The sequence below is a fragment of the Psammomys obesus genome, unplaced genomic scaffold (genome assembly GCF_907164565.1).
Source record: "Psammomys obesus unplaced genomic scaffold, mPsaObe1.curated_primary_1811, whole genome shotgun sequence".
NCBI lineage: Eukaryota > Metazoa > Chordata > Mammalia > Rodentia > Muridae > Psammomys > Psammomys obesus.
The window spans coordinates 14,210,128-14,232,278 of record NW_026586173.1 but is presented as its reverse complement, the minus strand read 5'-3'; the positions used below and the strand labels follow the sequence as shown (position 1 = coordinate 14,232,278).

General features: G+C 54.5%; 2 protein-coding genes and 1 long non-coding RNA gene across 8 annotated transcripts; 1 reads left to right on the top strand and 2 right to left on the bottom strand.

Annotated features, from left to right (window-relative positions):
- Positions 1–475: 475 nt before the first annotated feature.
- On the bottom strand, positions 476–7,453 carry LOC129672081 (uncharacterized). 4 transcript variants are annotated; one of them, XR_008719455.1, is made up of 7 exons: positions 7,251–7,453; positions 6,132–6,223; positions 5,265–5,317; positions 5,018–5,111; positions 4,033–4,355; positions 2,060–3,118; positions 476–601 (listed from the first exon to the last, which is right to left on the bottom strand). It is a non-coding gene; the product is annotated as an uncharacterized LOC129672081 (long non-coding RNA). The 4 variants fall into 4 exon arrangements; XR_008719454.1 differs by lacking the exon at positions 476–601 and adding an exon at positions 803–1,371; XR_008719453.1 differs by lacking the exons at positions 476–601; positions 4,033–4,355 and adding an exon at positions 803–1,371.
- Shfl (shiftless antiviral inhibitor of ribosomal frameshifting) lies at positions 7,453–14,449 on the top strand. Of its 3 annotated transcripts, none has more exons than XM_055601301.1 (9): positions 7,883–7,944; positions 8,311–8,915; positions 9,306–9,429; positions 9,567–9,616; positions 11,141–11,179; positions 11,321–11,470; positions 13,057–13,160; positions 13,267–13,421; positions 13,753–14,449. In XM_055601301.1, the coding sequence occupies exons 2-9, from the start codon at positions 8,457–8,459 to the stop codon at positions 13,980–13,982; spliced, it is 1,311 nt and encodes a 436-aa protein (XP_055457276.1). In that variant the 5' UTR covers positions 7,883–7,944; positions 8,311–8,456; the 3' UTR covers positions 13,983–14,449. The 3 variants fall into 3 exon arrangements, with proteins under 3 accessions (XP_055457274.1, XP_055457276.1, XP_055457275.1); XM_055601300.1 differs by lacking the exon at positions 7,883–7,944 and adding an exon at positions 8,146–8,223; XM_055601299.1 differs by having other exon boundaries at positions 7,453–8,915.
- Angptl6 (angiopoietin like 6) lies at positions 14,015–20,473 on the bottom strand. The gene is made up of 6 exons (XM_055601298.1): positions 20,355–20,473; positions 18,850–19,419; positions 16,675–16,852; positions 15,716–15,903; positions 15,367–15,637; positions 14,015–14,283 (listed from the first exon to the last, which is right to left on the bottom strand). Exons 2-6 carry the CDS (start codon positions 19,411–19,413, stop codon positions 14,093–14,095), a joined length of 1,392 nt encoding a protein of 463 aa, XP_055457273.1. The 5' UTR covers positions 19,414–19,419; positions 20,355–20,473; the 3' UTR covers positions 14,015–14,092.
- Between the last annotated feature and the right edge of the window lie 1,678 nt (positions 20,474–22,151).

Genomic DNA, 22,151 nt, shown 5'->3' with positions numbered 1-22,151 from the left:
AAGGTGCTCATCAAGCCTCACTGAGCCCTCCGGGATGCTGCACAGAGGCCTGGCTGGATGGGTCACTTTTTGTGGTACTGAACTGCTCCCAACACTCAGGCCACGGTGGTGGCCCTTGCAGCCTTGATGACTTCAGACAAGCTGTCCCTTTCCAGGGTGCCCTGCAGCTGCGTTGAAATCAATGTCCCCACTGATCACACTGCCTACCAGAAAAGACAGTGCTCTGAAGGATGGACATGCAAGGTGGGACTGGGGCTGAGACCAAGATCATGTCCCTGCTACCTTTCTACTACGGGATGACCTCATAGCCACGGGCAATCTGACCATCTGTCAACACATCATCCACTCATGTACCATTTGTACTTTGTGAGACTCTATGAAAGCTTTGAAAATTCCCACAGCCCTTGCTGTCCGAGCAAAGCATACAATGTAGAAAGACACTACAGTCCATACTTAATATAGATTCCATCTTAAGCATTCTAAATACAAGAACAAATGGGCACATTGTGACAGAGGAGACTGTGGGTACAGGGAGTTAGAACACCTGTATGACCTGACTCCAGCCTGGTGACAGACATGTATGATGGTCCTGGGTCTGGCTCTGAGCACCAGCAAACACAGAAGGAGAAAAAGCAAAGAAAGAAAAGTTTCTGTGTGAGAAAGGCAGCAATGACTACATTTCAGGGTGAGAAAACAGCCAAAGGCCAGGTTCTGTGTGTGCTTTCCTCCCCGCCCTACCTAACGGCTGCTGGTGGTGTTTCTTCCTCCATCCCTCAATGCTTTCCGACCTTTCTCTCACTTGTCTTTTTTTTTTTTTTTAAGATTTATTTATTTATTATACAGTGTTCTGTCTGCATGTGAGTCAGGAGGTCAGAAGAGGGCACCAGATCTCATTATAGATAGTTGTGAGCCACCATGTGGTTGCTGGGAATTGAACTCGGGACCTTTGGAAGAACAGCCAGCGCTCTTATCCTCTCGAGCCATCTCTCCGGCCCTTTCTCACACTTCTTATCAAGGCCAGTGGCAGGGGCAAAGACACCACCAGGTAAGTGTGACATCGCCACCACCTTACTGTGCTCACTGTCACCAGAAGGCGGGCTCAGCAGCAGCCAGCTGCCCAGAATCTCTAGTGAGGGACCGGGATGTTGCTGAGCAGAGCAGGGCCTGCCTGGCATGCCTGAGCCTGTGGATGGCAGCACAGTAAACCAAAAAAGCTGCCATAAACCTAGGAGGCTCATTAACAAGGAGCACTCCTCTCTGTTCTGTAGCAGGAAGTTCTGGAATGCTGGCGCCGGCAGAGTCGCCCCCAGAGAGTGCCTCCTCTTCCTCTTCTTTCATTCTCTTTCCTTTTTGTTTTCAGTTTTTCTGGTTCTTTTTTTTTTTTTTTTCCCAGAAAAAAAGAGAGTCTCATTATGGAGCTTTGACTGGAACTTACTTTGTAGCCCAGCCGGCCTCAAACTCATAGATATCTGCCTGCCTCTTCCTCCTGAGGGTTGGGAATTAAAGGTGTGCTCCATCATGCCTGGCTCACTTTCTTTTACTTTTTAAGGTTGTGTGTGTGTGTGTGTGTGTGTGTGTGTGTGTGTGTGTGTGCGCGCACACATGTAGAGGTCAGAGTTCAGCTTTGCGGAGCTGAGTCTCTCCTTCCGTCATATGCATTCCCAAAATCAAACAGGGTACAAGGCTTGGTGGCAACACCATCATCCACTGTGCCCTCTCACTGGCCCTGCAGGGCTCTTGGGCATCAAAGACTCACAAGCTAAGGCTGGGGCTCGAGAGGAACAGAATTTGAGTTGGATTCCCACGTGGCTGCAAACACGGGAGGTTAGGAGTGAGGAGAGCCGCGCCCCCTTGCTGCCTGGAAGATCCTGACATGTGCAACACGTCACCAGAGGCGTGGAAGGGGATCTTAGGGGAGGCCTGCAACCTGTCCTGGCTAAATGTGATTCTGCAACATGCTCCTGACAGCGGGCTGCACCTGGCCGGCCTCCAGCTGTTGCTTCACTGGTTTAGTTAACTACGCCGAGAGGCACAGCACAGCTTTGCTCAGTCAACTCACCTTGATGAGCATCAGTCACACGCTGGGTCATTTCTTGGCCATGAGAGCATTTCCGTGAGCTCAAAAAGTAACCCTTTCTCATTGGACTTGTCGTGTGAGAGACTTCCCCTGTGGAGACACAAAACACACACACACACACACACACACACACACCTCACTCTGGAAAGGGGGCCCACGACAGACCAAAGTAACAAGTCATTGTGTGACTAACAGGAGTTTGGCTGAGGAGTTACGCACATGAAGCAGGGATGACCCAAAGCAGCCGCGCCACCACAAAGGCCATCCCAGCTCGGTGATGACGCACAGTCGGTGCAAAAGCGGAACTCTGCATTGCGCCTGTCAGCCACAGGTCTGGGGTCAGTTCTGCCTAAAGCGGAGGCACGGGTTGGCACTGGGCAACTCCAGGGGCTCTCATGCTTGTGGAGATGGTTCGTGTGTGTGTGTGTGATGACTCAGTTATCCGACAGAGAGCAGTGAACAGGCAAAAGGGGACATCCCCCCAAATCTCCAGTGATAGCAGCTGGGAGACCAGAGACCTTGTAGTGGGTCACTACCTGACGAGTTTCTTGAGTGAATGTGTGTTCACATGTGTGTGGATCTGTGGAGTGGGGAGCACATGCGCCTTTGGAGGCCAGAGGGTGATTCCTCTCTACGCAGAGAAGAGGCCTTTCACTTAACTCAGAGCTCACTGGTTCTGTGTAGCCTGGCGGCGGGCCAGCTTGCCCCAGGGGCTCCTCTCTGCCACCTCCTGGGTGTGAACAGTCCAGGCGTCTGCCACACCTACCTGGCTTTCATGCGGGGTGTGGGGACTCAGCACTGCAGGTGCCCCTTACTGAGGGAGTGACCGTCCCAGGCCCAAAGCTGAGCTCCTCACTGTCACAGTAGCAGACCAGCTGGGCGAGGTGGGGGAGGGGATGCCAGCCTCTCCTCGCCTAGCCTCCCATCTCCTTTCTTGGTCCAGGAGCTATGCCTCAGGCTTTGGCCGATGGATGGAGATGCGGGACAGAAGGCACCACTGGAGCAGCTTCAGACATCCTCGGAATACATGACCACCCTTGGCTGCAATGATACAAACAACCTTTGCGTTGTCAGTCCCACTAATAATAACAGAATTTAAGAATGAACACAAGGTGGGAGTGAGGCTTTAAAGGAAGAGCAAGGAAGCTGAAAATGTCGAGGGAAACTCCAAGATTCAGGAGAGCATGTTAAGAAAAGCCATAGAAGAAGAGTTACACTTTTTTTCTGAATAACTTAGAAAAATGTCTTGGTCACTGTTCGGTTGCCGTAAAAAAGTCATTTAATTGGGACCAGCTCACAGCTTCAGGGGCTCAGCCCGTTATCAAAGGCGGGTGGTACAGCAGGGTGCGGTTGACGCAGTGCTGGAGAGGTCGCTGAGAGCTTTCTACCCTCTCCACGGGCAGCAGGCAGAGAGAAAGCAACCCTGGACCTTGCACGGGCTTCTGAAACCTCAAAGCTCACCACCCCACACCCCGTGACACACTTCCTCGCCTCCACCAAGCAGACACCTCCCAGGCCCCTCCAACATCCCATCACCAGAGAATTAAACAGAGCCGCTCTCCCCCAAGCCACCACAAGAGGGCAGACTTGAGACCCTGCGTGGCTGCTGTCCACAGCTTTCTGCACAAGGATTGGGATCTGGGGAGGAAAAGAGCAGTATCTCACTGAAGGACTAATTGTCCCGCTCATCTTTCTAGCGGCTTAAGGTAAGCCCACCTTCCTATGGGTGCTCCCTCAGCCAAAGCGACTGACCAGACCATCTGAAGTATTTCATCTCCACCCAGGCCAGATGGACTCAAACACTGAGTCCTGAGACCAGGGAGGGAGGAGAAGTCTCCGAGGATGGGCGAAACCTTAGCCAAAGGACAGACATTCCATTCTGCCCCGGTTCTCAGTGGGCATATCATTCATGACCTGCCTGTCACCCACCACTGCCTGACACCGTCTTGACTTACCAAGCCTCTTCTGTGTCCTTCCAACAGCCATATTGATTTTAACCACAGAACCTTTGCCCTCGCTGTCCCTCCGCCAGGTCCACTCTCATCCCATTGCAGAGCTTGAGCCATTCTCAGTGGGACTCTGCTTTATGGTCACCACCTCGGGGCTGGAGAGATGGCTCAGAAGTTAAGAGTACTGCTTGCTCTTCCAGAAGTCACAAGTTCAATTCCCAGCAACCACATGGTGGCTCCCAACCATCTGTAATGAAATCTGGTGCCCTCTTCCTGGCATTCAGGTGTACATGCAGGCATAACGTTGTATACATAATAAATAAATAAATCTTTAAAAAAAAAAAAAAAAAAAAGGTCAGCACCTCAAAGGCCTCTCCCTCTAAAATAGAGGGCTCAGGGCGTGGCTCGGTGGTAGAGCCCCTGCCTAGAATCCTCCAGGGAGGGGCTAGGGATATGGCTCAGCTGTAGCATACCTATGTAGCCTTGGGAGGTCCTGGGTTATACTCAACCCTTAAAGAAAAAAAAAAGTAGGGCACACATACATAGTTTTCTTACTCTCTGACACTGGGTGTCCTTATGTGCTTCCTGTTGCTGATAACTCACTGGCCGAGACTGAGTTTGAAAGACTGCATATTTATTTATTTTGTAGATTCTGATCCAAGGTCAAAGAGCAGATGCCCACCTGGTGATGACCTCTCTGCTGGCTGAATTCCCTGGTAGTCTGGGGCATCACATGGGGAAAGAGAAGAGCACACGAGGGGCTGGCAAGAGGGCTCGGCGGCTAGAACCCTCTGCTGCCAAACGTGACACCTACAAGACCTACAATTGATCCCTGAACCCCATGTGGTAGGAGGAGAAAATGGAGTCCCCCAAGCTTTTCTCTGACGCCCCTACTTCTGCCAAGGCACGCCCTACGACACGGCCGATCGATACTGAAAAAGGAAAAAGGCAACATGTAAAAGTCAGAGACATACTGGTTCAAACACCTCACCTGCTGCAAAGTAGCCCATTAATTCACACACACTGCTCCCTGAAGAGTTTAAAAGGATCGTTCCCACGAGTTCTCATCTCCTCTTCCTTCCTTCCTGGGAATAAAATGTTCTTACTGAGCAGACAGGTTTTAAAGTCTCTCCTCAGACGGTTCAGTGCTGGGATGGGGCCCAAGGCTCCATGCTAGGCAAGTGCTCTCTCCACTGGGCCCAGTCCCAGCCTGCAGTTTCCATGTTCACCAAATTCACCTGAGCACAGCCCTGAACAGGTAGCTTCCTCCATCTCTGCCTGGAGATGCATTCTGGGGAAAAAAAAAAAATTCAATGAGGAGAACTTGACAAACCGAACCACACATGTGTGTGCTACCACACGCAATCCAGTACACGTCTGGGTCCCAGACCTACTCTTTTCACCGAGGAACACAAATCAGGTGTCTGCTGAGTTACGCCTCACCTTGTAAGTATCGTTGTCAGAATGCCATACTTGCTATTTTCTTTCTCTCTTCTTCCACGGTGAGGGTTCTGGGGAGGGGTGGACCTTGGCTTGTCAGGCTTGGTGAACATTTACCCACTGAGCCATCTTGCCAGCCAGTAGCTTTTGTTGTGGTGGTTTGGATTTTGGAAACAATATCTCATTGTTCGGGATTGCTCTGGCTCTCCTGGAACTCACTCTGTAGACCCACCCACCTCTGTCTCCTGCGTGCTGGGATTACAGGTGTGTACCACAGCCCTAGCGGGTTTTTTGTTGGTTCGTTTGTAGATGTATTTATTTTATTTTATGTATATGGTGTTTTGCTTGCATGTATGTTTGTGGACTATGTATGTGCAGATCCATGGAGCCCTAAAAAAGGACGTCAGGTCCTCTTTTGTTATTTTATCTTTTTTTTTTTTTTTTTTTCCAGAGCTAAGGACCGAACCCAGGGCCTCGTGCTTGCTAGGCAAGCGCTCTACCATTGAACTAAATCCCCAACCCCCCTCTTTTGTAACTGGTACAGACGGTTGTGAGTGAACATATGGGTGCTAGGACCTGGCTCCTCCACCCAGCAGCCTGGGGCTCAAATCATGCTCCTTCCTTCCCCCTCGGAGGCAGGATCCACTAACAGGCTTTGAACTTACAGAATTGGTGGGAGTGAGGCCAGGTAGCCTGAAAGGCTGAGTTGCGAGGTGATTCAGCTTCCACACAGTTGTTGCTGGCTTCTACGCGTACTCTGGAAAGGCCGGGTGACACAACTCACTAGCAGCCGGCATACCGGCCTCTAGACGGCTCAGTGGGTAAAGGTGCTTGCAGCCAAGTCTGGAGACCTGAGTTCGAGCTCCAGGCCCCATATGTGGAAGGAGAGACTCAACTTCCACAAGCTGTCCTCTGACATCCACACATGCACCATGGCACTCATGCCCCCCCACACACACACACATACAATGCCCTCACAGACAGACAGACAGACAAGGTTTTGCTACACAGCCCAGGCTGGCCTCCCATTCACTATGTAGCCAGGGCTAGCCTGGAACTGATCCTCCTGCTTCTATCTCCCGTGCTGGGATTGCAGGCACACGCCACCAGGTTCTGCTAGGGACTCAAGACAGGGTTCTAAATGTGGGTACAAGTGCTCTACCAACTGAGCGACAGCCCGGCTCTGAATTATTTATTTATTTACTTACTTACTTTTTTAATTTTTAATTTTTTTTTTGGTTTTTCAAGACAGGGTCTCTCTGTGTTGTCCTGGCTGTCCTGGAACTCCTGTAAACCAGGCTGGCCTCCAACTCACAGAGCTGTGCCTGCCTCAGGAGAGCTGGGATTAAAAGTGTGCACCACCGCCCAGGTTCTGACTGGCTCATGAAAGAAATGGAGCATTGGCGTGGTCACCAAAGCAAACACGGATGTTTCTTCCTGTGACCCTGCAGGGTCTCTTCTAGCTATTTTGAAGCTGTCAGGCGGCTCCTGAGCGGTAGGTCAACACAATGGAATTTACTGTTGCATTCTCGCTGTAACACTGTAACCTTTGACCAGTGGCCTTTCCCCACGCTCCCACCTCTGCACTGCGCTGCTGCTGCACCGCTCTGCTTCTCCATCAAGTGCCTTAGTCTCCTCTGGGTGAGGTCTAACGGCTTATGTGCCCTGACATAATGCCCTCTAGCATCATCCTTATTACAGCAAATACTAAGTAAGGCTCCCTCTTTCTGTGGGTGCGTAGTATCCCACGGTGTGTACAGACCACATTTTCCTTATCCACTCACCTATGAATAGACGCGTAGGTTGGCTCCGTATCTTGGCTCCTGTGGACAGTGCCACAATGCACACAGGAGCAATCATGGGGCATTCTTTAGCATGCTGGCTTCCTATCCCACAGGAATAGTCCCCAGGAGCTGACTGACAGGTCTTACGTTCATTCTATTTCCTGAGGAGCTTCTATCCCATTTTCCACAACAGCTATAGTATTTCAGTATAATTTATTGATGACTGTCCACGTGAGGGCGTTCTTTTCAGGTGTGGGGGGAAACCAGGGCCTCACACATGCTGTCCACGTGAATCTCACTCCTCCCTTAAATTTACAAAGTGGATTCCTAGGAGCCAGAAGTCTACTTGGGCGTTAGGGAGCAGGAGTCTGCTTTTCTTCATGTTCTTACTCTGCCTCCAACCTGCATGACGCTCCAAAGGTCATCCACTGACTGATGCAATTTCTATGTCCCGCATTGTGCTAAGTGCCATTATTCCCCCTGGAAAACCAGGCATGGAGGCTCACAGCTGGACTCGGTGCTAGGGAGAGTGAGGCTGAAGGACACCAGACCATACAGTGAAGAACAGCCGGGGCTATCCAGTTAGAGTCCGGGGTGCACAGCTGTGAGTCCAGCATCCAGAAGATGGAAGCAGGAGGATGGGGAGTTCAAGGTTACCCTCAGCCACATAGAAAGTTCCAGGGTAACCTCTACGGTGAGCAGCCATCGAATCTGCGGGGCCCTGGAAAGGGGCCGAGGCAGGAGGGTAGATCAGTTTCCGTTTCCGCCCCTGTGGTGAGGGTTTCTGGTTCGACGAGAAGCCACCATTCTCCGCACCTGTGGCGTCCACCCTGCTTGGCGCCAGGAGAAACCACCCCGCTGAGGTTTCTGTGCTCCTGGATCACAATGAGACCCAATCAATCCCAGCGCAAAAAGCGGCAAGGAAGAGGGTCATCAGGAGGAAGGGGACTGAACGCGGGAAAAGCCCAGGCCTGTCCGTAAAGCTTGCCGGGAGAAGTTCTTTCATTTTGACCTAGGGTATTCCCCCAACTTCTTTTTTTCTTTTTCGTTTTTTAAACAGAGTCCCACGTAGACCTAGACAACCCTGAACTGATCCTCCTGCCGCCACCTTCCAGATGCTGGGGTGGCAGGTGTGTCACCACGCCCGGCTTTGCGTGCCCATTTTACAGAGGAGGAAACTGAGGCTGGGAGGGAGCTCTGGTAGAGATGCCGCAGGGACTGGAGCCTCTGAGCGGTGCAAAGCTCCCCGGAGGGCCTGGGACGCTTCGGGTTCCCCGGGGGAGGAGCGGCGCGGGAGCACCGGGACCCGCGGGCGCGCGGTGCGGCCCCGCCCCCACTGGGGACGTGAAGACGCGGACCCCGCGCAGCGTGGGGACATGTGACCGACTGCAGAGGCCGCGCTGCTGCGCAGGACGCGGCGAGGCGCGCGCCGAGGCCCGGGAGCACCGCCCGGGAGCACCAAAGGGGCGCGCGCGGGGGGCAGACGCCGGGCCGCACGACCAGGGTGGGGTCCCCGCGGGGGTCCCCGGCTTTGCGCAGAAACGAAACCGAAAGAGGGGCCCCGGGGAGGCGGAGCCGCGCCGGCGCCACCCAGCCCGAGCGGGCCCGGACCCAGGCGCGGCCAGGTGTGCCCCCGCCAGCACCATGGCTCAGGACGGCGTGGAGGTAGGACGGCCGCGTCGCCGGCGACAGGCCGCGCCGAGACCGCTCCCGGGGCCGCCCCTGCCCGGGCCGCCTCCCTCCTCCATCCCCGGGCACAGCGGGGCTGCGGGGTCAGGGGTCAGGAGGACCGAGGGGAGCCTGGCCTGCATCCCCCCCGCGCGCCCCGCCAGACCTCACCTTCGCAGCCGGGAGGCTGGGGCGAGCCGCAGTCTCCGCCCTCCCCCAGAGCCTGGAGAACTTTGGATTTTTCCAGGAAATGGCTTAAAGGGAGGAGGGGGGGGATGGGGATGCGGAGGCCCGGAGCCAGGGTCAACTTCAGGAGGATGAAGGTGCGGGCGCTGCCCCCGGTCGCCCCCACACACACACCAGACTTCATTCCCCCCTCTGTCCCAGTTGGAGAAGAGCGTCAGGCGCCTCCGGGAGAAGTTTCATGGGAAAGTGTCCCCCAAGAAGGCAGGGGCTCTCATGAGGAAGTTTGGCAGCGACCACACCGGAGTAGGGCGGTCTATCGTGTATGGTGAGTCAGCCTTAGGGAGACAGTGGGTGGGTGTGGCCTAATGGCTTCAGCGACCCTGGCTCCCCCTGACGTGAGGCGCTCCACCGCCTGGAACTCCTACACACACTTCAAGAGCCCCTCCCGTGTTCTCCCACCAGGTGTCAAGCAGAAAGACGGACAGGAACTGAGCAACGATTTGGACGCTCAGGTAACCCATCCTCCCTCCGTCCTCAGAGGAAGGGGGAGAATCCCCTTTCCCTTGGGCAGAAGGAGCAAACCACCGCCGAGTGCCCACCTCGCCCCCTGGGTTCCTTCCCCTTCCCGAGCAGCCTGCGAACAGCAGGCGCTCACTAGGTTCTGATTACCTCAAATGGGGGAGACAGGACGGTGGGATAAGGAGGTCCTGGATGTCAAGAAGGCTCAAGGGAGCTGTCCTTTGCAGGAGGAGGAAAGAGGACTGATTGGAGGAGAAGGGATGAGCCAATCAGCTTGTGTAGCTGGTACCCTGTGTGCTCAACTTGCTTGAAAGACATACTAAAGTTTTGTTTTGTTTGAGACAGGGTCTCGCTATGCAGCCCTGGACTGTCCTGGAACTCCCTACACAGGCCAGGCTGGCTTTGAACTCAGAGATCCACTTGCCTCTGCTTCCCAAGTGCTGGGAATCCAGGCATGCAGCACCGTGCTGGGCACCTAAAATGGTCTACCAAATACTATTCTTTAGGTTTAGGTCCATAAGCAAAGCGATAAAATAGCAATAGCAGGAAGTAGCTTCATGGAGAGCGTCTGTGGGCAGACCTCCAGGCCTTGGTTCATGTCATACCCCTCGTCGTGGTCACAGGGAGCAACCCAGTTACACAGAAACACAGCCCAGGGTCATGGCAATCGCCAGAGAGCAGCAGCCGACCTCCGGGATTCAAACTCAAGCCCCTCGGGGTGAAGCCTGGGCTCTGTGAGGAGCCACACAGAGAGAGGACCTTGACCAAGCTCCCCCAGCGGGGAGCAGTAGATCAGCCCCCAAAGCCCAGAGCATTTCAAAGCCACACGGCCAGGGGCAGGGAGATGGCTCACCTGTTAAGAGCACTTGCTGCTCTCACAGAGGACCCCAGTTGGATTCCCAGCACCCACTCGGGACAGCTCACAAGCATTTCAGTTCCGGGGGCTCTGACACCCTCCTCTGGCCTCCGTGGGCACTGGACATGTATACATGTACACAGGCAGACACACACTAACACACAGAGTGGCCAGGCGTCATGGGTGTGGCCTGTGCAGATGGAGACTCACGCGGGGCTCTGGGTTCTGTGGGCCGAGATCCAGTGATTGCAGATTCTGGGCCATGTGGGACATGAGACTAGCAAATGTGTTCACTTCTCAAGGCTGTTCGGGACACTACACTTTTGTCTGTTTTTACGGTACAGGGGCTTGAACTCAGGACTTGATACCTTGTAGGAAAGGGCTCTGGTGCTGAGCCGTGGCCCCAGCTTTCTATTTACTTGTAATCCTCCGCCTCGCCCTTCCAGGTAGCTTGAATGACAGGCTTGTGCCACCAGCCCCAGTGGCTAACTGGAAAGCCGTCAACACAGGCAATAGCGTTCCATCTCTGTGGGACCTGTAGAGACCCAGGGTCCTGTCTCCAGCCCAGGAGCCCCAGGCAGGGGCTAACCCCCTCTAAACACGGGTGTAGCACCCCAGGGCCTTTCCGGTTTCTGCCCTCCCTTTCCCTGTCTCTCCTCAGGACCCCCCTGAGGACATGAAGCAAGACCGAGACATCCAGGTGCGTTGGTGGCTGGGACTGGACGGTGTGGCCGGGAGGAGACGCAGGGTGGATACCCACCCGAGGGGCTAGAGCGAGGAGCTTGGTCGAGGGCTCTAACGGCAGCGGTGACCTTGCCGTCGGCGCTCACCCACCTTGCAGGCAGTGGCCACCTCTCTGTTGCCCCTGACGGAAGCCAACCTTCGAATGTTCCAAAGAGCCCAAGACGACCTCATCCCTGCCGTGGACCGACAGTTTGCCTGCTCCTCCTGTGACCACGTGTGGTGGCGCCGTGTGCCCCAGAGGAAGGAGGTGATATCCCACACCTAGCTTGAGTCCCTCCTACCCCCATTCCTGACCTCCGTGTCCAGAAATTACGTCTGGCTGAAGGTTACCAATTCTGTGTGCAAGTACGTGTGAGCGTGTGTGTGTGTGTGTGTGTGTGTGTGTGTGTGTGTGTGTGTGTGTATGTGTGGGTGGGTGGGTGTGTGGGTGTGTGTGCACGTGCCTGTACATGTGTACACACAGTTTGGTGGTGGGTGTGTTTCTCAGTTGCCCTCAATCACAGGTTCTGAGACAGGGATTCCCACTGAACCCCTGGGGCTCATCAGTTCAGCCAACAGGTTGGGTCCGCCAGCATGGCCCCGCAAGCCTCGTCTCAGCTCCGGCAGCAGTGGCTATAGGCGCATTTAGCCATGCCTCGCAGTTCTATGGCTGCTATGGCTCTGAACCCGGGACTTGTGCACAGCAGGCACTTTACCCTTTGAGCCATCTCTCCACCCTTTGTGTTTAGTTTTTAGTTCTTTAGGTTTACTTGTTCTTATGCACATTAGTATCTTAGCTTGTATGTATGTCTGCACACCACAGCGCCACATGGGTGCTGGGAATTGACACTGGATCCTCTGCAGAAATAACAAGTGTTCTTAACCTTTGAGCCATCTCCCTAGTCCCTTGGTTTGGTTTGGTTTGGTTTGGTTTTGGAAATTTTGAGGTTTTTGTTGTTGTTGCTTTTGGCTTTTGATTTGGAGTTTTGGTTTTGGTTTTTGGTTTTTCAAAACAGGGTTTCTCTGTGTAGCCCTGGCTGTCCTGGAACTCACTTGGTAGAACAGGCTGGCCTCAAACACACAGAGATCTGCCCGCTCCTGCCTCCCCAGTGTTGGGGTTAAAGGCGTGCACCACTGCCGCCCAGCCCCTTGTCTTGTTCTTTGGAGAGGGTCTCATGTAGCCCAGGCTGATCTCAGACCTACTATGTAGCTGAGGATGACCTTGAACTCCTCATCCTCCTGCCTCCACACCTGGTTCATGTGGGGTTGGGCTCGTAACCAGGGGCTTCACGCATTGGCAGGCAAGCCCAACTTCTATATCTGAAGTCATTCACCCTTGCACTTGAGAAGTCAAACCCTTGGCTTTGACAGCTATGGCATAAATCAAACCCCAATCTGGCTTCCTAACCTCTTTTCTTTTTTTTTTTTTTTTTTTTTTTTCTTTAGACAGGGCCTCTCTATGTAGTCCTGGCTGGCCTGGAACTCAGAGATCCGCCTGCCAGAGTGCTAGGATTAAAGGCATACACTGCGTGCCTGGCTTGGCTTCCTAACCTCTTGATTATGAGCGTGCTTCTGATAAAGCTGAGGCTTCATTGGTACAGAGTCAGCCTAGCACTCCTGAAGCCCACACACCAGGCTCGGTGATGCAGGCTCCTCCTCCGGTGAATCCTCCATGGGGCCCTAAGGCTGGCTTCTCCCTTCCTCCTCCCATGGAGCTTCCAGCAGCTCAGTCCAGCACCAGAGAGGTGGAGGCAGGGGGATCGGGAGTCGGAAGCTAGTCTTCTGAGACCACGAGAGACACTGACTGAGCCCTGATAGCTTTTGGGTGTCCCTCCCCGCCCCCAATCTTCTCAGGTGTCACGGTGTCGAAAGTGTAGGAAGCGTTATGAACCAGTGCCAAACGACAAGATGTGGGGTCTGGCAGAGTTCCACTGCCCAAAGTGTCGCCACAACTTCCGGTGAGGGCCCAGACCCCCTCCTCCCCTCAGCCCTGTCCCACCCCAGCCCACCCTCAGCCCTGTCCCAGCTGCCCCCTCAGCCCCTCACAGACCTGCTGGCCCCCAGGGGCTGGGCACAGATGGGGTCCCCATCACCCTGCTACGGGTGCGGCTTCCCTGTGTACCCCACTCGGATCCTGCCCCCACGCTGGGACCGCGACCTGGATCGGCGAAGCACACACACCCACTCCTGCTCAGCTGCAGATTGCTACAATCGGAGAGGTGAGGCCCCGGTGTGCACCTGACGTTCTGCGCCCCCTGGGCATTGACCCCTAGGGCTGCTCCCTCATTCCATGAGTCCTCCAAGGTTCCCTAGAGCTGGCTGCTCCCTCCCTCCCCCAACGGAGTTTCCACCAGCTATATAGTGTCCAACCTGTTAGGCCCATGGACTCCACTAACTGTGGGTCTGTCCTGGATGCCAGAGAGTTTCAACACCTGTAAATTTTATGACCTCTGACCTCTGTCATTTGGCTCCAGTGAGTCACCCTGCAGAGCCCCCGTCCCCTCTTACCTCCAGAGTCCCACAGGACCTCAGCAACTCTCCTTCCCCTAGAGCCCCATGTGCCTGGGACATCCTGTGCCCACCCCAAGAGCCGTAAGCAGAACCACCTCCCCAAAGTGCTGCATCCCAGCAACCCCCACATTAGCAGCGGCTCCACGGTGGCCACGTGCCTCAGCCAGGGCGGCCTCCTGGATGACCTGGACCATCTCATCCTGGAGGACCTGAAGGAGGAGGAGGAGGAAGAGGAGGAAGAAGAGGGGGATGGTGGGCCCCGAGAGTGATCCTGCCCGGGCGCGCACAGGGACGACAGACACTGTGTGTGGACGCCTCGTGTTGCTCTAAGATACCGGCTCAAGGAGATAGGAGCGCCCTCGGGGTGCTCACGGGACAGTCACAGGCGCACAAGCCGGGTCATCATCACAGCCTTCTTCAGAGAGTACGCCCCACCGCGGAACTCAGCCCAGTAGACCCCATCCTGGTAGCGGCTCCGGTAATGACCTCCATGATACCATACACCATTGAGGTTGGAGTGGGCACAGGCATGGTACCACCAGCCCCCACGATGGTACAGGGCGCAGTTACCTGAGGGGAGAGAGAGAATTTGTGTTTGCACCAAAATAAAAGTCTCTACCAGCACTTCTTTGTGCAAAGCTGTTGCAGGCATCCCTCAACCTTCCCTGTCTCACTGACTAGAAGCCCTGATCCTCCATCTTGTCACCAAAATAAAAGACTCTGTCTTCTCACTTTCTTCTTCAGAGTCATAGCCTTAATTCCCTATCACCTCGCCAAAATAAGAGGCATATCTTTCCCATCCTTTCTGCAAAGTAATCTATCATTCATTCGTGTGTGTGTTTGTGTGTGTGTGTTTGTGGAGGGGCGTTGGTGAGGGGACAGGGGTGGGCCTCTTCTGTTTCCTTTTTAGAAGGTTTATTCCAGGCGTGCTGGCACAAACCTGTAATCTCAGTGTGTGGGAGGCCGAGGCAAGAGGTCTGGAGTCTCGGACCAGCCTGCACTCCATAGTGAGATCCTATCCCAAAAATGAACAAACACAGACTCGGTTTATAGCTCAGTGGCGGGGTGTGCTTACATGGCAGGGTTATCCGGCTCTGTCCCTCCATTAAAGGAATCTTAGCTTTCACTTTCAGCCCTGCACACAGCACAGGCTGCCTGGGTCTTTTAGTCATCAGAGGACTCTGGGCTCCCTGCCCCCCATCTGGATAAAAGCTCCTTGTTCTCTGGTTAGCATAGACGCCTCCTTACTCTGAGGTACTTAGCCTTATGGGAGTTTCTGAGACAGGGTATCCTGTAGCCCAGGCTGACCTTGAACTTGCCATCCCAAGGATGACCTGGAATTCCTGCCCCTCAGGCCTCTATCTCCTGGAGCTGAGACTGCAGCCCTGTACCACCACAAGGGAAACATTTATTCTAGCGTAGGTGCCCACAGAGGCTAGAAGTATCACATCTCCTGGTGCTAGAGTTACAGACTGTTGGGAGCTACCCAGTGTGGGTGCTGAGAACCGAACCCAGGAAGAACAGTATGTGCTCTTCGATGCTGAGCCATGTCTGGCCTCCCAGAAGGGAAAACTTGGCTTTACTGCTCCCCACTCTAATCAGAAAAGCGGTCCCACCTCCTTGCCCTCCCACCAGAATAAAAGCTCTCCTTACCAGAATAGGAGTCCCGGTCCCTATCCACAGTGCTGAAAGGTTTGTCATTGTGCCAGGAGAGAGAATCTCCAGCATCACCATGGTACTGGCCAAGCCGCAGACGGTAGTGGTCACTCTCAGGCTCCAAGGAGAAGCTGTCATAGTGGGCGCGTGCCCCGCGTCCCCCCCAGTCCTCCAGCAGAATCAGCAGCTCGTGGTCCCCACGGCTGGTCACCTGATGCACGGCCTCCAAGCCCAGCCAGTATTCCCCGTCTGGCCGGCCAAAGCCCACCTGGAGGGGCAGGAGGATCGGGATGGGGTACCCTCCCCGCCCAGGGCGAGCGCCCTCACTCCTGCCACCAGAACCCACCTTGTAGTGCTGCCAGTTAGTGAAGAAATTGACAGAGCCATCCTGCCGCCTCTGGATGACGGTCCAGCCTCCGCCCTCCCGCTGCTGTTCGCACCACACGGAGACCACACGCCGGCCCAGCCGCAGCTCATACACTCCACTCTGCCGGTGGCCCGCCCCGTGAGCCTCTGCACAATCCCTCCACGGGCCTGCGGCAAGGTTCACACTGAGCCAAGCAATCCCTCGGGGCCTCAGAGTCCCGGTTCTCATCGGTCCCCTCACCCAAACCAAAGTCCTCTTCTGTCTTTTCTGTCATCACCTGAGGAAGGGCCATTTTCTCACCAGTCCCTCTTCTCTCAAGAAGCATGGTCCTGTGAGCCAACCTCTCACCAGAGTAGCAGTCCTAATCTCTCATGCCCTCATCAAAATAAGAGTACTCCAGTGATGGCGCATCCGTTTACAGCCTGGTCTACAGAGCAAGTTTCAGGACAGCCAGGGCTACACAGAGAAACCCTGTCTCAAAAAGCCGGGACAGCGGCACACACCTGGTAATCCAGCACACCTGTAATCCCAGCACTCTGGGAGGTAGAGGCAGGTGGATCTTTGTGAGTTCAAGACCAGCCTGGTCTACAACAACGCTTGTCTGGGCAGCCAAGGCTACACAGAAAAACCCTGTCTCAAAAAAAATAAAAATAAAAAAATTAATTACCCATATGCTTGTTTTCTCTTCCTATTATACACTCTGGGAGGCAACTGCAAACTGTGGTGCTCTCCCAGGGAGGCACATCTCCAGCCTGTTCTCACACCAGCTAAGAATCCTTTTCTTCTTAGCCCCTTACCAGGATAAGGGCACCCTGTCCCCTGGTCCTCACACTGTGAGCCCAGTCCTGACTCTGGTATTTTCATCTACCCACACAGCACTGGAGCCCCGGTGTCCTCATCTCTCTCACACACCTCCCAGCAGGCCTGCCTTGACTTACCCATGGGCCTGGTGGAGACAGCAAATTGCCCTGTGGGCAGGGGAGAAGATGGAGGCCCCTGCTGTCTCGAGCTCTGGTCTCGCTGCCGCTCTGAAGTTTGGTCCAGCCTCCTGCTGGTGTTGCTGGCACTGCCCACTAGACTCAGAGGAACCAAAGGCACCAGGGGCAGTGGCAGGACCTGGGGCAGACATAATTACATTTAGCCCTCGGCTGAAGGCCTGGCATCCCCGGCCTGGGGCGGGGGGCGCAGTGAAAGAGGTGGTGGATCAAACCTCCCAACGGATAAACAGAAAAGCAGGCAGGGCGATGTCTCCTCTTTACCACCCATCCTAACACAAGCAAGGAGGGCAAAGAGGGGCTGCGTTTCCTGCTCTATCAGGCTCCCTGCTCCTGAGACAGGGTGTCTTACTGCACTTGAGTTAGCCTGGCAGCTGGCAAGCCGCAGTCAACCTGTCTGCCCGCCACAGGCAGGCAGGCCCAGGCTTCCGAGGTGCTGGGGGTTAGAGCTCAGGCCCTCACTCTCGCGTAGCAAGCGCTCTTCCACACTGAGCCGTCCCCCCCCCATCCCTTTCGTAACTTGGTTTGTGTTGATTTTTCGTTTGAGAAACGGTCTCACTCCGACTGGCTAGCCCTCCTGCCTCTGCCTGCTGCGTGCAGGTGGGTAGCCTGTGCTTTTGAGCTCAGAGAAAGCTGGGCCGATTCCCACCATGCTGGTGGCCACCGCTTCACTGCAGCTATGCGCTGGGCCGGAGCACATGGACCTTGGACAAGGTAGGGGAATCTACAGAACCATCACTAATCCAAAATCCAGGGCCAACCCTGGAGATACAGTTCAGCAGTAGAGCAGTCACCTCACACTGGAGGGCCCCGGGGACCCCAAAACCAACAGGAATGAAAAAAACAAAACAAAACAAAACAGCCCAAGCGAGGCCTGTTGTCCCATGTCTGACTGTCCAGCACCTAGGAGGTAGAACATGAGGACCAAGGTTATCCTCGGCTACACAAGGAGCTAGAACCCAGCCTGGGCTACAGGAGACACAGACTCAATTAAAACAAGCAAGCAGGCAAGCACACAAACAAAAACTACCGGGTGCCGTGGCGCACACCTTTGATCCCAGCACTCAGGGAGGCCGGCCTGGTCTACAAAGGAAGCCCAGGACAGCCAGGCCTGTTGTTACACAGAGAAACCCTGTCGGGGAGTGGGGGAGAGGCACAAGGAAACATACAGAACCAAGGAACCTGGGTCCATAGGAACCCACAGAGACTGAGCCACCAAACAGAGAGCGGACTTGGGATGGACCTAGGCCCTCTGTGCTTACGTAACAGCGGTGCAGCTCGGTTTTCATGGGGGGCTGCTAACAGCAGGAGCGGTATGTGACTCTGTTGCCGGCCCTGGATCCCCTCCCCAGACCGGACTGCCTTGCCTAGCCACAATAGGGGAAGTGCACCCGGTCCTACTACAACTAGATCTGTCAAGGCAGGTTGACAGCCATGGGAGGCCTCCCATGGAGGGTGTCGGGAAGGTGAAGTGAGAGGGTAGGACTGGGAAGAGAGAAGGCAGGGGAAACTTCGATTAGTATGTAAAACAAATTAATAATAATAATAATGATGATGGCGGTGGTGCTGCACACCTTTAATCCCAGCGCCCAGGGTTAGAGGAGGCAGAGACAGATGGCTCTCTGTGAGTTCAAGACCAGCCTAGTCTACAAAGTGAGTTCCAGGACAACCGTGGCTACACAGAGAAACCCTGTCTCAAAAGTCAGCCCAACATTCAGAAACCTCATGTAATTACAAGAGTACATTGTCTTAGGGGCTGGAGAGCTGGCTCGGCAGTTAAGAGCACTGGCTGCTCTTCAAAAGGACCCAGCTTCAGTTCCCAGTACCCACGTGGTGGCTCACCACCATCTGTAACGCCAGTTCTGGCTTCCCTGGAGACTGCTCACATACGTGATGCACAGACATGCATGCATGCAGGCAAAACACCCACACACATTAAGAGTAAAATAAATATTAAAAAAAAAAATATGCAGCCCTTGTGTATGGTGACAGTCCGTGTGAGTCTAGGCGTCTATGAATATTTTCGTGCAAAGGCTGAGCCGTTCACCCGGAAGAGCAGTGGGTGGCGCCGCAGGCACAGTTTCGGAATTAGGAACTGTGACTGCCGAGCCGTGGTACCTGCTGCTGGCCCCGTTCCGGGCCCGCGCAGGCGCGCTGCAGGCGGCCGAGGAGGCTGCTATGCTGTCCCATGAGCTGCGCATGCTCGCGGAGCTGCGCGTCCACCTGCTGCAGGCGCGCCGTCGTCTGGCGCGCCCCGGCCGCGGCGTCCAGCACGCGCTCCGCGAGGAGGCCGAGGGCGGCCGCAGGCTCCGCCCCCGGGCCAGGCTCCGCCCCCGGGCCAGGCTCCGCCCCCGAGTCTTGCTGCAGTTGCGCGCGCAGCTGGCCCAGGCGCGTGTTCAGGTCGCGGCTGTGCTCGCGCAGCGCGCGCACCTCGTCCGCGAGCGCGCCTCCTTCCGCCGCGCGCCTTTGCAGCGCGAGCAGCAGCTCTTCGTGGCGGCCCACGCGCATGCGCAGCGCGGCCAGTTCGCCGTCCTGGGCGGCTTCCGAGCTCCTGCAGACTGCGCCGGTCGCCTTCTGCGGGGACAGTACCAGCGTGACGCGGCATCGCGCAGCGCCTCCAAGGGGCCGCCGAGCGCCTAGCAGGAGCAGCAGCTGCAGTGTGAGCAGCCTGGCAGTCCCCATGGCCACCTGCAGCGGAGAGGGAGGAGGTTACTGTCTGTTTTAGCCCAGACTTCTCAAAGCTCCCAGGTAGCCAAGGAGGATGGGGAAGTCTTAATCCTCCGGCCTCATCTCCCACAGCAGTGCTCTGAGCTGAGCTAGCTGGAGCTGGCAGCGCAGATTCTCCTTTTATCACACCCGATCCAGCAAGCTGCAAGTGTTTACACTCAAAATCCCCATCCAACCCCGGTTCCAGACCCCTTCTGAGCCACACGCGGTCATCTCTCTCCCCTCAGAACTTTAGTGGCTTCCTCCTCAGGAGAAAATTGCGTGTGTGTGTAAAACCCTAGACCTCACTCATGCCGGGCTACTCATTTCTAGTTAAGACTTGGTGTCTCTATGTAGCCCAGGCTGGTCCATCACTAGATGGCCAATTTTGTGCCGCCATGCCACGTTTCACAGTGTCTTCAGCCAGGTTAATATTCCTGCCCTGCAGAGCTCACAAACTAACATGCCACCACTCCCAGGCATTCAGGATCTCATATTTGCTCTGCTAGCTCAGAAAGAAGCGTGGGTGCAAAGGTCCTGGGGTTAAATCTCATTTCAGATGTGCTGAAAAGAATAAACAGCAAGGAGGCCTGGGAGAGTGGCATGGCAGGGAAGAGGGAGGGAGGGAGCAGGAAGACAGGAAAGCACTTGAGGATCTGCTCTGAGCCATCAAGAACCATGGAAGTTTCTGAGATGGAGGCAGAGTGCAGTAGCAACAGCAGCCCCTCATCAGGCAGGAGCTCCCAAGAACTGGGCAGGGTCTTCTCTTTGGTACATGTGGCTGCCTTCAAGCACATGTCAAAGCCTGGGGTAAACAAGAGGCCTGAGGTCCATCCACCTACCCACCCACCCAAATCAAGACCAGGAGTCTCTAGACAAACAGCATCTACCTGTGTCAGCTTCTACCCCACTCTCACCTCTCACAGATGCTGACTCCAGTGAGGTCTGCAGCAAGCCCACCAAAATCTGAGGAAGACCTGAAGGATTGCGAGGGCCTCTGTGCTGTCTGGATAGAGGAGGCTGGAAGGACAGAAACTGAGAGAAGGCTTGGCAACCACCCATCCCCCCAAGCCTGGGATGGAGTCTGGGAGCACAGCAAGCATAAATATTTAGTATTTCCAGTGTGAGAACACCAGACAGAAAAGCCAGATCCCCATGCCCAGGCCTCCAGAGCATGATAAGAGAGGCCACTGACCTCCATGAGTTTCTTCCTTTCTCACAGAGGTCCATGGAACATGGGAGACCTGTGGGATCCAGACTCAAACAACCATGATATGCTAGTATGACAATGATGGGTATCAGTGAGCAACCTGCCTGGTGTTGGGGACACCCTGAAGAGGTGAAACTTATTTCTCATTTAATGCTAGCAGCCAGGAGAGGGGTGACTCAACTGCTTGGTTTCTGCCCTACTGCTGTGAAGAGACACCACGACCAAGGCAACTGACACAAGAAAGCATTTAACTGGGAGCTTGCTTAGAGTTCCAGAGGATGAGTGCATGACCAGCATGGCGGGAGCATGGTGGCAGACAGACATGGTCCTGGAGCAGTAGCTGAGAGCTCACCTCTGATCCCCAAGCAGGAGGCAGAGAAAGACACTGGGCCTGGGGTGACCTTTTGAAACCTCAAAGCCCAGCCTCAGTGAAATACCTCTTCTAATAAGGCCACAGGGTTGTAGTAGATTCCCAAACTGTTCTACAATATTGGGTGTCAAATTTTCAAATGTATGAGCCTCATTCAAACAACCAGAGTCATTAGCTGTTCACTGGGTGGGGTGGCACAAGCCTTTTTTCTCAGCAATCAGGAGGCTGAGTTCCAGGCTGTTCTGATCTATACATAATGAGACCCTGTATCGAAAAATGAAAGAAGAAGAGATGAAAGGATGGATGTGCTCATGCTCTGGCACATACTGCACACCTTAAAAAGAAAATAGCAGCAAGGCAATGATGGCACACACCTTTGATCCCGGTGCTCGGGAGGCAGAAGCAGGTGAATCTCTGAGTCCCAGCCCAGCCTGGTCTACAGAGCTAGTTTCAAGACAGCCAGGGCTACACAAAGAAACACTGTCTCCAAAAACCCAGAAAAAAAGAAAAGAAAACTAGCATGGGCCTGTGTAGCCATGCCTGCCTTAGAGCCGTATCTAGCCACACTCCACACAGCACAATTAATGCTCACATGTCCTACTACAGATTCTGTTTTCCTCCCACACAGTTGCATTTTCATATCAGTCAAACCATGCAGCGACAGAACAAGAATAAAAAGTCTATGTGGTCACTTCCCAGAGATAGAAAGCAGGCCCGCAGCCCAGACCCAGGATTCCTGACCAGATTTTCACTGGGCAAAGTGGTCTCTCCTTGCTTAGCAGGGTCCTCAACTCCCCAAAACAGCACACTCCAAGGCCAAGAGAGGAAAGGACTGTTCCAGACTTAGAAAGCAGCCTGGAGAGATGGCTCAAAGGTTAAGAGCACTGACTGCTCTTCCAGAGGTGCTGAGCTCAATGGCTCACAACCATCTATACTGAGATCTGGTGCCCTCTTCTGACCTGCAGGTTTACATAAATAAATAATACACTATAAATAATAAAATCTTTTAAAAAAATAAAAAGAAAGAAAGGAAAGGAAAGAAGGAGAAGGAGAGGAGAAGGAGGAGGAGGAGGAGGAGGAGAAGAAGAAGAAGAAGAAGAAGAAGAAGAAGAAGAAGAAGAAGAAGAAGAAGAA